Source organism: Oncorhynchus clarkii, chromosome 32 (genome assembly GCF_045791955.1).
Source record: "Oncorhynchus clarkii lewisi isolate Uvic-CL-2024 chromosome 32, UVic_Ocla_1.0, whole genome shotgun sequence".
Lineage (NCBI taxonomy): Eukaryota > Metazoa > Chordata > Actinopteri > Salmoniformes > Salmonidae > Oncorhynchus > Oncorhynchus clarkii.
In genome coordinates this window covers 23,224,625-23,238,137 of record NC_092178.1, presented here as the reverse complement: position 1 = coordinate 23,238,137, position 13,513 = coordinate 23,224,625, and the positions used below count along the sequence as shown (strand labels likewise).

General features: G+C 43.1%; 1 protein-coding gene across 1 annotated transcript; it reads right to left on the bottom strand.

Annotated features, from left to right (window-relative positions):
* On the bottom strand, nucleotides 1–13,159 carry LOC139391844 (putative tyrosine carboxypeptidase MATCAP2). The gene is made up of 7 exons (XM_071139437.1): nucleotides 12,806–13,159; nucleotides 10,588–11,357; nucleotides 6,975–7,118; nucleotides 4,268–4,400; nucleotides 3,552–3,857; nucleotides 2,417–2,514; nucleotides 1–1,692 (listed from the first exon to the last, which is right to left on the bottom strand). The coding sequence occupies exons 1-7, from the start codon at nucleotides 12,828–12,830 to the stop codon at nucleotides 1,519–1,521; spliced, it is 1,650 nt and encodes a 549-aa protein (XP_070995538.1). The 5' UTR covers nucleotides 12,831–13,159; the 3' UTR covers nucleotides 1–1,518.
* Between the last annotated feature and the right edge of the window lie 354 nt (nucleotides 13,160–13,513).

The window sequence follows — 13,513 nt, the reverse complement described above, 5'->3', positions numbered from 1 at the left end:
GGTGATGGATCCACTTTATTAGGGTTTCCCGGGGCTTCAGTGAACATCAGGAGGTATTAAAATACAGTGCAATACAATACATAGTGCTCATCATACAGTTGGATCATGCCCAGGGCCATTTGTGGTGAAGTATCGGCAGCAAACATGCTACCTACATCAGGTCAAAATTAGACTGGTCTCAGATCAGTTTGTGATGTCCTGCCAACTCCTATGGTCATTAGAAATAACTATTGGCAAGACAGCACAAACTGATCTAGGACCAGGCTAGGTGGAAGTGTCAATAGAACAATATTTATCAAATATCACAGTGTTCAGTTCTCATAACAGGTACCAAAAGCAAGAACATCAACAACCTGTCAATCATGTTTGACAAATGGAGAAAAACATTACAGTACAATATTACTGTTGTACTGTGCCTTTAAAAACACTAGGCCTATTGGTTGGTTTTAAAATGCAGCAAGGAGAGTTTATAAGTGTAAGGTTATAAGGTTTTCTCTAAGGAAACTGCCAGAAACAAAGCAGTTCAAAGTTCATAGGTGAAAGGTTATAAATGCTGGAGAGAAAAGTGCAAATCTTAAGACGGTGGGTGTTTGAAGGGATTGATGCTGCTGCACCAAGGTAACCTCTTGCCGGATACATCAACGGGGCACAAATACATATGATCCACAATGCACTTCTATGCTATCACAATCCTACTATCTCAGCACTATGCTGCTGTCTTGTGCTTCGTTAGTTTGCCTCTTCCACATGCCTTCCTCCACTGTGACCTGGCACATCATGAATCAGTGTTGTGCTTTTATGATACCATAGCCATCTCTCTCCTGTATGTCTCTTACTGCAGCCCGATCCTGACAACCACACACTCTCTCTGGTTCATGGGTAATTCCCTGAACATCAACTATAAGAACAGCAACCAACCAAGGGCACAGTAAAAGCATAGGAACCCATTTGTCTTTGGAACAGAAGATTGAAAATAGAAGTGCACTTACCTTTGGGGTGCAAGAGAGAGATAGAGAGATGGAGAAATATGGAGAGGGAAATCCTACATACAATACAGTACGCTGCACAAGTCATGTCACGTCACACAGCTACCATACGTAGTAGAAAACCAGTTTTCAACCAGGAAACTACATCATCATGACATCATATGCCATTTTGCCTGTTGGGGATGGTAGTGAGAGATGCAGGGTTGTCACTGTGAATGATGTCACTGACTTTAATGAGGTTTCGGTAGCTCAGTAGCTCAGTGGAAGTGTGGCATGCTGGAGGGTCAGGGGTCACTTCTTTCTGGGTATGCTCAGATGAGGAGCATATGGTCACTTTTCATGGGGTACTGGGACAGAAGAACCCGCACACTCACGTACTCCAACACATACCTTTATAACAACCTTATAACAACCTTATAACAACCTCTATGCCTTTGTTATTTACAAAATGTTTCAATCCCAAATGGATCTTGGTCCGGTTGCTGTTAACCTATAAAAGCTATGTGTTGGAGTAACTGAGTGTGCAGGCCCACTAGTCCTCCATGTCTCGGATGAGCACCCTGAGCTCCTCATCAGTCAGCTGGTTGACCTCCATGATCTTCTCCAGCTGTTCAGCGTAGCACGCTGTGTCCTGCAGGAAGTGAGGTATCCTCACGGGCTCCATCTGCGCCAGGCCTTTCAGCCGATCCACGTCCTTGTACGACACCTGGGCAAGCAGACAGACAGAAACAATCGAGATCATGCTAATGTGTTTTAGAACAAGCAAATAAAAACATCAGACAGAAACAATCCAGATGGAATAATGTAATGCAAGCAGGTTTCTATTCAGCAGGGATTGCCACTGGCCAACCCTTCTCCAGGCAGGCTTTTGTTCCAGCCCTACTCTAACACACCAGGAACTGTGAATCCATGCTCTGATGAGCAGCTCATTAGAATCAAATGTGCTAAAGCATGGCAGGAACAAAAGCCTGCATACCAAGTAGCTCTCTAGGAGGAGGGTTGGCCACCTGTGCTATACAGATATGCCTAGAACAGACAGCAGTAACACTGGAAGCCCATCTGTGTGAAACACATTGAGTCATGTGTTCCCTCTCTATGCCTGAAGTCATAATATGGTCTGCTCTGCTTTCTCCTCATACTGCTGTATTTACGTAAGCTTTTTCAGCCTGGCATCTCATTTAAATTCATGTGCAAATAGGCATTGTAGTTATGGTGGAGAGAGAGGGAGAGAGGAGAGCGATACGAAAGCTGTGCAGTCAAACACATCGCCCTTTGCGTCTCCTGTCTGCAGTGTAATGCAAACCCTTTGAAAAATAATCATTACTCACAAAAAGGCATAGGATGCAGGTTAGGCAGCCTCCTGATAAACCTACTGTTGCTATGTCTATGGGTCCTAGTCTGATATATTAAACAGACCCCCTGTTACCCACCTTCCCCAGGGACATTAGCAGCTGGAAGTCAATCTTCTCTCTGTGTCTCAGGATCTTCAGGATGCCATCCAGGTAAACCTGGTCCTTACTGAAACAACCTGAAATATACAACAACAAGCCCATGGAGATGACATCAGTACGTACTGAAACAGCCAAGTCCACTGTCACGCCCTGACCATAGTTTGCTTTGTATGTTTATATGCTTTGTTTGGTCAGGGTGTGATCTGAGTGGGCATTCTATGTTGTATGTCTAGTTAGTCTATTTCTATGTTTGGCCTGATATGGTTCTCAATCAGAGGCAGGTGTTAGTCATTGTCTCTGATTGGGAACCATATTTAGGTAGCCTGTTTTGTGTTGGGTTTTGTGGGTGGTTGTTTCTTGTCTTCTGTCTTTGTGGCTATGCACCAGATAGGACTGTTTTGGTTTTTCCACATTTGTTGTTTTGGTATTTTGTAGTGTTCACGTTTATGGTCTTGATTAAACATGTTGAACTCTAACCACGCTGCGCTTTGGTCCGATCCTTTGTCCACAGAAGAAAGCTGTTACATCCACATTCATTACATCAGAAGTTAAAAACAGCCAAGGCCACATTCATTACATCAGAAGTTAAAAACAGCCAAGGCCACATTCATTACATCAGAAGTTAAAAACAGCCAAGGCCACATTCATTACATCAGAAGTTAAAAACAGCCAAGGCCACATTCATTACATCAGAAGTTAAAAACAGTCAAGGCCTGGTAGAAAATGCTGACTCCAGTAGGAGGAAAAGCTCAAGTAAGAGATAGGCGTGTAGCTGCATGCAGGACCGCCTATGTACAGATGTAGGAGCTTAATTTGATCACCCCGTTGCAGGAATACTTTCCTGCAATGCAGAACATTCAGAACGTGTGGTGTATCGGCGGTTTAAAAAGGCTTCTGAAGTTTGCAATTTACACCTTCAAATTTCAGACTTGATTTTCCCTTACGAAAGATGTATCGACCCCTACAAAAATGTCCATTAATTATAATCCACATAATAATTCACATTTCTTGTTGCTGCAGGATTGATTATTTTCCTGCTGTAGCAAACCGGCTCAAATTAAGATACTACATCTGGATGAGCGTGTGAACAAACGGTTATGTCTGTGTTAGTTACCTGGCTGTGCGGTGTTGGTCTGTCCCCTCTTGGCTCGTACACAATAGTCCCAGCGTGTGTTGGGGTCCTGGACGAAGCGTCCCAGGCTGTGGAACAGCTGAGAGAAGGACATGCGGCTGGCCTGGTACACAGTGTAGTAGAGCAAGGCAGCCCTCCACAGGGTAGGGTCCTTACGGAACAGGACAGAGTGGATGCTGGCCAGCCCCTCCTCCGTGGGGTTCAAAGGTCGGAGGTTGTGCTTCTTCCTGCCGACTCCGCTGTTCCACGGCTGCTGGGCGTTGTTGATGCCCCGGAAGTAGTGTGTGCCTGGGCAGAGGGTACAGACACAGGAAATGATCGCAGTGGCTATATTGCACCACCAGGGTGAGGAGTCCCAGCATCCTAGAAAAAATAACAGTGCTGCTGAGTACAGCAGAGCAGACTAGTGGGCCGGTGAATTACTGAGAGCAAACAGCAAGTTCAGTATTGAGTGGTCCAGGACCATGAGTAATGATTGTGTTCATTTAAATGTGCTGTGGTTGTGGAAGTGCCTCTTATCAACCAATACATATTTTGCACCTAGCACTCCTGACCCATTCTCCCTGATCCAGGACAACTGTGTGCATTGTTACCCTTGAATTACTGTGTGGCTGCAATACTGGAACAAACACTGGGATTTGTGCACCTCTTGACAAAACTAAGCACCCCTAGAGGTATAATGGAGTTATAGTACCAACCGATCTCGTGTTGTAGCATGCCCTCCAGCCAGTGTTCCCGGGCTGTGGCAATGTTGATGGTCAGAGTGGGCCGGCTGTTCACCACCGTCATGGACGCTCTGGAGAGGAGGTCGTCTGTCACGTTGACCACTATCTGACAACAGAGAGAGGGAGAGATTTTGCGATTTTTCTGGCAAAGACACCACATAGAGATATGTGGTTAAGAAAAGTCTACCTTAATAAGCGCTACGGTACCATAGCAGAATATGGGGTTACTATGTGGGAATTGCTTTGATTCTGGTGTGCAGAATGTTAATTATAGTGATCTTAGGGGGTTTGTTCTTTTGGGAGATTTAGGAGGAACAAGATTAACCAGGCCCTGGGAGAGTGGTATTTTCTTATGTCTGTTTCCCATGGTCTCTATGACCTTCATGACTCAGAACGTGTCAGAAGTTATTATTCATTTATTCAACAAAAACAACAGGGCTGTAAAGCGGATGTGCTCATGGAAATGGAAACCTTGTACAAGTCGGGGATGTCAGCCTTCTCCTGTAACTGTGTGGCTGTTCTTTTATAGCCATGGGACATCTGGGAACTGCTCTCTGACATAACCACTAGATGGATGAACATACAGTGCCTTCAGAAAGCATTCATACCCCTTGACTTAAACCACATTTTGTTGTGTTACAGCCTGAATTAAAAAAAGATTACATATATTTTACCCAATAATGACAAAGTGAAAACATGTTTTTAGTTTTTGCAAATGTATTTAAATGAAATACAGAAATATCAAATTTACATAAGTATTCACACCCCTGAGTCAACACTATTCTGTAGAGGCTTCCTTCTTTGCCCTCTGTCATTTAGGTTGGTATTGTAGAGTAACTACAATGTTGTTGATCCATCCTCAGTTTTCTCCTATCACAGCAATTAAACTCTTTTAAAGTGACCATTGGTCACCAAAATATATGTTCTTTACCATTTGGCCATCAGATTTGCCACCAATGCTCCTTATAGGACACATCACTGCACTCTATACTCCTCTGTAAATTGGTAATCTCTGTATATCTGTCACAAGACCCACTGGTTGATGCTTATTTATAAAACCCTCTTAGGCCTCACTCCCCCCTATCTGAGATATCTACTTCAGCCCTCATCCTCCACATACAACACCCGTTCTGCCAGTCACATTCAGTTAAAAAGGTGCCCAAAGCACACACATCCCTGGATCGCTTGTCTTTTCAGTTTGCTGCAGCTAGCAACTGGAACAAGCTGCAACAAACACTCAAATTGGACAGCTTTATCTCAATCTCTTCATTCAAAGACTCAATCATGTTGTCTCTACCTTCTTTCCCTTTGTGCTGTTGTCTGTGCCCAACAATGTTCGTACCCTCTTTTGTGCTGCTACCATGTTGTGCTGCTGCCATGTGTTTCTACCATTTTGTTGTCATGTTGTGTTGCAACCATGCTGTGTTGTCATGTGTTGCTGCCATGCTATGTTGTTGTCTTAGGTCTCTCTTTATGTGGTGTGTTGTCTCTCTTGTCGTTATGTGTGTTTTGTTCTATATTTTTATTTCATTTATTTTGAATCCCCCATCCCCGCAGAAGGCCTTTTGCCTTTTGGTAGGTCATCATTGTAAATAAGAATTTGTTCTTAACTGACTAGCCTAGTTAAATAAACATAAAAAATAAAAAAATTGGCCTCATGGTGAAATCCTTGAGCGGTTTCCTTCCTCTCTGGCAACTGAGTTAGGAAGGACGCCTGTATCTTTGTAGTGACTGGGTGTCACGCCCTGACCTTAGAGATCCTTATTTATTCTCTATGTTTGGTTAGGTCAGGGTGTGACTCGGGTGGGAGAATCTATGTTTTCTATTTCTTTGTGTTTTTGGCTGAGTATGGTTCCCAATCAGAGGCAGCTGTCTATCGTTGTCTCTGATTGGGGATCATATATAGGTTGTCATTTTCCATTTGGGTTTTGTGGGGAGTTATTTTCTGTTTAGCTGTTTTGTTGCCTGACAGAGCTGTGCGCTTTCGTTTTTTTCTACTTTGTTATTTTGTTGCAGTGTTCAGTTTATTAAAAATCATGAACACCTACAACGCTGCACCTTGGTCTCCTTCTTCAACCCACGAGATCCGTTACACTGGGTGTATTGATACAACATCCAAAGTGTAATTAAGAACTTATCCATGCTCAAAGGGATATTCAATGTCTGTTTTTATTTTTTTACCCATCTACCAATAGGTTCCCTTCTTTGTGAGGCATTGGAAAACCTTCCTGGTCTTTGTGGTTGAATCTGTGTTTGAAATTCATTGCTCGACTGAGGGACAGATAATTGTATGTGTGGGGTATCATGTTAAACACTATTACTGTCCATGCAACTTATTAAGTGACTTTTATGCACATTTTTACTCCTGAACTTATTTAGTCTTGCCACAACAGAGGGGTTGAATACTTATTGACTCAAGATTTCTAAAAACATAATTCCACTTTGACATTATGGAGTTTTGTGTGTAGGCCAGTGACAAAAAATATATATTTAATCTATTTTAAATTCAGGCTGTAGCAACAAAATGTGGAAAAAGTCAAGTGGTGTGAATCCTTTCTGAAGGCACTGTAGTTGACCCTGGATCTGTGGTAAGGGGTTCCTTCTACCATTCTCCAGGTAAAAGTTGCCCTTGACCACAGTTCTAGAATCAGATTACTCCAGCTGGCTCATATCCTCTCACCTCCCCAATACAACCCTCCTTTTCCATGTACTTCTTGACCAGGTACCAGATACGGCACTTGGTGAGTAGGTTGCCTCCTGTGGCTTGCTCAAACTTCTCATAATTCCCATACTTCTGGAGGGCCAACTCCATGATACGCACCGCCTGTAGGGGGAGAGAAACACAATGACAGAAAACATTATGCTAAAATCTAATAATGGACTTAGGTGTTATCTCAGTGAGGATACAGCTACAAAGGCTTGATTCAGTTCAGGAGTACAACGTGTTCAGATGATATTGAGGGAAATAACAAGATCCTTCAGTTGATTTGTTTGGAGGGATATACTGAATAGCAGAGCTATCTATGATTAGGCTATATACAGTGCCTTGCGAAAGTATTCGGCCCCCTTGAACTTTGCGACCTTTTGCCACATTTCAGGCTTCAAACATAAAGATATAAAACTGTATTTTTTTGTGAAGAATCAACAACAAGTGGGACACAATCATGAAGTGGAATGACATTTATTGGATATTTCAAACTTTTTTAACAAATCAAAAACTGAAAAATTGGGCGTGCAAAATTATTCATCCCCCTTAAGTTAAGACTTTGTAGCGCCACCTTTTGCTGCGATTACAGCTGTAAGTCGCTTGGGGTATGTCTCTATCAGTTTTGCACATCGAGAGATTGACATTTTTTCCCATTCCTCCTTGCAAAACAGCTCGAGCTCAGTGAGGTTGGATGGAGAGCATTTGTGAACAGCAGTTTTCAGTTCTTTCCACAGATTCTCGATTGGATTCAGGTCTGGACTTTGACTTGGCCATTCTAACACCTGGATATGTTTATTTTTGAACCATTCCATTGTAGATTTTGCTTTATGTTTTGGATCATTGTCTTGTTGGAAGACAAATCTCCGTCCCAGTCTCAGGTCTTTTGCAGACTCCATCAGGTTTTCTTCCAGAATGGTCCTGTATTTGGCTCCATCCATCTTCCCATGTATTTTAACCATCTTCCCTGTCCCTGCTGAAGAAAAGCAGGCCCAAACCATGATGCTGCCACCACCATGTTTCACAGTGGGGATGGTGTGTTCAGCTGTGTTGCTTTTACGCCAAACATAACGTTTTGCATTGTTGCCAAAAAGTTCAATTTTGGTTTCATCTGACCAGAGCACCTTCTTCCACATGTTTGGTGTGTCTCCCAGGTGGCTTGTGGCAAACTTTAAACAACACTTTTTATGGATATCTTTAAGAAATGGCTTTCTTCTTGCCACTCTTCCATAAAGGCCAGATTTGTGCAATATACGACTGATTGTTGTCCTATGGACAGAGTCTCCCACCTCAGCTGTAGATCTCTGCAGTTCATCCAGAGTGATCATGGGCCTCTTGGCTGCATCTCTGATCAGTCTTCTCCTTGTATGAGCTGAAAGTTTAGAGGGACGGCCAGGTCTTGGTAGATTTGCAGTGGTCTGATACTCCTTCCATTTCAATATTATCGCTTGCACAGTGCTCCTTGGGATGTTTAAAGCTTGGGAAATATTTTTTTATCCAAATCCGGCTTTAAACTTCTTCACAACAGTATCTCAGACCTGCCTGGTGTGTTCCTTGTTCTTCATGATGCTCTCTGCGCTTTTGACGGACCTCTGAGACTATCACAGTGCAGGTGCATTTATACGGAGACTTGATTACACACAGGTGGATTGTATTTATCATCATTAGTCATTTAGGTCAACATTGGATCATTCAGAGATCCTCACTGAACTTCTGGAGAGAGTTTGCTGCACTGAAAGTAAAGGGGCTGAATAATTTTGCACGCCCAATTTTTCAGTTTTTGATTTGTTAAAAAAGTTTGAAATATCCAATAAATGTCGTTCCACTTCATGATTGTGTCCCACTTGTTGTTGATTCTTCACAAAAAAATACAGTTTTATATCTTTATGTTTGAAGCCTGAAATGTGGCAAAAGGTCGCAAAGTTCAAGGGGGCCGAATACTTTCGCAAGGCACTGTAAATAGCTCCCTTTTAGGAATAGCACTTGGAGTTGTTTTGTCAGGTGGCAAGGCCAGGGCAGGACAGGTCAGTGCTTTCTCTCTTCTCTCTGTGGTGTGGTCAGGGCTGTGGACTAAGCTTAATAGAAACAGTCCCTGCTCCCTACAGATCATTACAGAGATCATCCTCTCTCTCGCCCCAGCGCACACGCCATAGAGATCAAATAGAGACTGGAAATCAAGTCAGTTCTGTTAAATGTACAGTAACTGGAGTTGTTGCGCAATAGCACAATTAGCTGTTGAAGTCACACAGTGTAAATGAGTTCCTGAAGCTTATCAGGGTTAAGATAACTGCATGAGGTAGCCTAAACAACATGAAGTTGGGCAGATAGGCTAATTTGTGTTTCATCGTTTGAAGTTTAATAACAGTTGATTGTCAGCATTGAGGATCAAAACAAAAAAAGGGGTTCTATTCTACATCAGTGTAGTGAATGGCCACACAGCTATACACAATGGGAATGTGTAAAACAATACTAATCCCAGGAGTGGAAGAAAGTAAACATGATAGCACAAACGGCAACGTCCACCACAGGATCACGTTACCTACATTTTCTGTAGTCTTCACTCAACAAAAGAGGCTGCCATAGGTTCCTATCAGTATACTAGTGTTACCCAGATAGCAAGCACACAACAGAACACCTTAGGGGTTGCTATTAAATTCCAACCACACTCAAAACACTAGCCCAGACTACATTCTATTAATTCTACTGGACTATATGTTATACAGCAGGCTACCTAGTACAATCACTGTGATTTACAGTAGTGCTTGAAATAATATTTTCTTGGAAATGTATTTCTCCCTCAATTCATTCTTGAAGCTCCGCTAACTATTGCGTGAGGTACAAAGATGTGCAGTAATATTCATGTATCCAATAACCTTTATGATGTCTGATTTCTCTTGTCTCTCTTGTTGGGGTAATCACAACATGACTTTTAACATACTCACTCAGCTATTGATCTGTCGTTAGAGTAGCTTGTTGGCTATCTGGCCTTTCTAAGGGCTAATGTGGATAGCCATTTGATAAATACTAATGTGGATAGATCTCCAGACTACAGCTCAGACAGAGAGAGCACTGGTGTCTCATTCCACCCCCTGACTGGTGTGCTAAGCTTGAGTTTTAAAGCACCTTTCCCCCCCAACTAATCTATCCAAGCTTGTCTGTCAGGGTTTGTCTGCTGCCTGGCTATGTGGCTTTCACCGAGTGAGCATATTTACTTCAGCTCAGTCCTGGGAGAATAAGAGGTTTGGCAGAGAGAAATTGTTTGGCCACAGGCTCTGGGCTTGACCCCGGCACAATGTGCCTCACTATTTAAAATCAGCCGGCTCAGCAGTAGTATTGGGCACTTGGGACATGGTTTAGGACAGGGTAGGTCATCTGTACCGACCTCTGGAAGTGCTTACTGTTTGTTGTGCCTAGTCTACTTCTTGCCTTAGTTGTATAAAACTTGTCTCCTGTCCTTAGACTTACCTGTAACAGTAATTGGCATGATAATTCGCTCCTCACCTCTCCACTGTTATAGCTGATGTGTAGGGACATTTATGGTTTAAAATGGCCCAAATAAACACTATTAATTAATTGACCTGGGTCTCACCTGTGTCAGGAAGCGGTCGGAGGCATTGTTGTGGCGAGCCAGCACCAGCGGAGACACAGGGTTGCTGTACTCAAACTGAGGATTGTAGCTAAAGTCCGACTTGAAGAACTTCACCTTCTCCTTCTCCACGTTGGACGGCTTGATGGCAGTGAGGATGCAAAGCTTCTTGATTCCGGCGTTCTCCCCTTCCCGCATCACCCCTCCTCTGGGCAGCGAGGGCAGCTTGGTACGGGGTGAGCTGGAAAAGCAGGTCTTCCGTGGCCGGGTGACAGGGCGGGGGGACAGGCCCATGGTGCTACCCAGGACCGTGATGCTGTGGGCTGCCTTTTGTCCGCTGGCAAAGCCCCCTGAGGCGGAGGAGAAGATATGGTGGTGGGAGGAGTGCCTGGTGTCCCTGGTGTCTCCACTGCCCTGCTGGCCCAACAGTAACAGAGGAGTTACAGACGGATGGCGGTGGTTATCGTGTGACCTGCTGGATGTAGAGGCACATCTCACAGTCTTCTTGGGCCTGCGGTACGGGGAGTGCTTTGGGCTCTGTCTCTCCTCCTCCTCGCCCTGCAGGAGCACATTGTAGCTGCTGGTTCCTGTGGTGAAGAGGTCCTTGAGGATGCTGGAGGACAGCTTCTCCAGGCACACCTGAGTGGGGCTCAGAGGCTGCTTGTCCGGCACAGTGGGGCTTGAGTACTTCTTAGAGATCTCCATCTCTACCGGCACTGTCAAGCTCAGTAGGTACTTTTTAGACTGCTCCATCTCTGGCCAATGGAGCCTTTCTGAAACAACAAGTGATGATGACTGACCGAGGGTTGAGTCAGTAATACTGACGCAGCAGCTTACTTATTTTAGATTCTCTCACTCACTCACTGAACAGTACATAGACTAATCCTCTTACAGAACGAGACAGGGGAGCTTCTTCAGTCTGCAGCCAGTTCAGCTCTAAAGCTAGATTTCTGTGAAGTATGTCATGTGTGCATGTGTTGTTTACAGAACCCAATAGAGGATTATTCAATAGCTCAGAGGGTGATATCATTAGTTTGTGTTTGCAGAGCAACACTGACTCACTCAGCCCAAGGCAATAAAGGCTGCTTCTATCCTCCTCCATTTCATAGAATCACAGTGCATAGACCTCAAATGGACATTTCCGACAACCTCTCCAGTTACAGCTTTATAGCAATTGTACCAGCAGTCCTTAGTGGGACTATTATGCACAAAGCACAGTCAGTTATGATGTAGGCGTGTCGCCAAATGATTCCCATCGTGCCTCCAGAGTCTGACAGGGTAGCAGCCATAGTGCAGAGCCTTGTGTTCTGTGCTCCAGTGAGATGGGCTGGTTGACCAGGAGCGTCATCACACTGTGTATAACTACTTTGTTCAGACAGGAGCACTGATGTGGAAGCTATGCAACCACTGCACTAACAACTCAACCAATTCAGGACTTCTGCAGATCACATGGCAACAACAGATTTCAAAACAAACCATTTCAGATAACAGTGCCCAAGCTGAATCATTCCAAAAGATGAGTCCGTAGCTGGTCATGGAACAAATACATTAAGAATGGATAAATATCCTTTGACCATGTCAATGTACTAACAAGTACTGCAACAGCTACTGACAGTAATAATGCATTGTTAGACTTGATATAACAATGTTGGTGTACTTTTTATATGCTTACTCTTTTAAATGTGTGCTTTTATAGATGTTTTATCTTGTGTATGTAAAAGTGACTTTTGGTGTCTTGAAAGGTGCTTGAAAAGTTAAGCATGTACGTTATGACTGCTTTATAATGTCTAACATGTCTATTATGTCTCTACAAGATCATCAGCAGACTCCAGCACCATCGTCTACCATTCCCTGACCAGCTCACTCCGCTCAAGCCATAAACTGACCCTCTCCATCTTCAGAGGATGCAGCTTTCAACTTGGCCTCTCTCTATCTGTTGACCTGTCATGATACTAGTGCTTGTTGTTTTTTGCTCTAGAACGGATTTAAAAATAGAATACATTTTTACTATTAAAAACATCAAATTAACGGATGTCAAAACAACAGCCAGTTTCAGAGTGAGTGGAAATGCAGCATATATGCAGCACAACTTATTATAAGCATTTTATCTGTTTGAAGTGCAGTGTGTTTTTGTTGTTGCTGGCTTTCTGGACAGATTGGAAAGCTAATGTTAGCTAATTCAAGCAAATTCAAGTCATACACAGATGAAGTGCATACATACCAGTGACTTTTATTGATTCGAGCATTGATTCGAGTCTTTGTTCTGTGGACCACCTCTTGACAACAACGTCTTCCAAGCAAAAAAAACTAGTAGCTAGCTAACGTTAGATAGCTAATACGTAACCTTGGCTAATGTAGCTAGCTAACCAGTTTACCAACTGTCACTAACCTAACTAGCTAGCTAGATCAAACTAAACAAGATTAGCTAGCTAGCGAACTAACTAGATGGTCAAATAACGATAACAGATAACCAGCTAACTGAGAATGTCATCAGTCATTCCGTACTCCTGTAGCTCTCAAACTGTTATAGAGACTGAAGAAAGAAATGACACAAGCTAAGAGCGGTTTCCATGGTGCCCAGGCAACGTCACACAGAAACGATTGTGCTTCTGTGAGATGACGTTTTCATTAAAAATACAAGAGATTCGATTTTTTGCAACTAATATTATTATATAAGTGTCATTACAGTTTATACATATTTGTATTATGTTTTTCACTTTTTTTTTAACTAAACCTCATACAAATTCCGCCAAATTGTTTAATAAATGTAGCTTCATTCAATATCTGCTCATCTGATTCCATGTATTTCTGCATGTTTTAAATTTGTGACTCAGACTCAATGGCATAAAGAAAAGCATATGCTTCATTTAACCGGGCAGGTCAAATTCCATCCTCCTTATGTCTCACTGAAGGTAGGGCCTTGAATTAT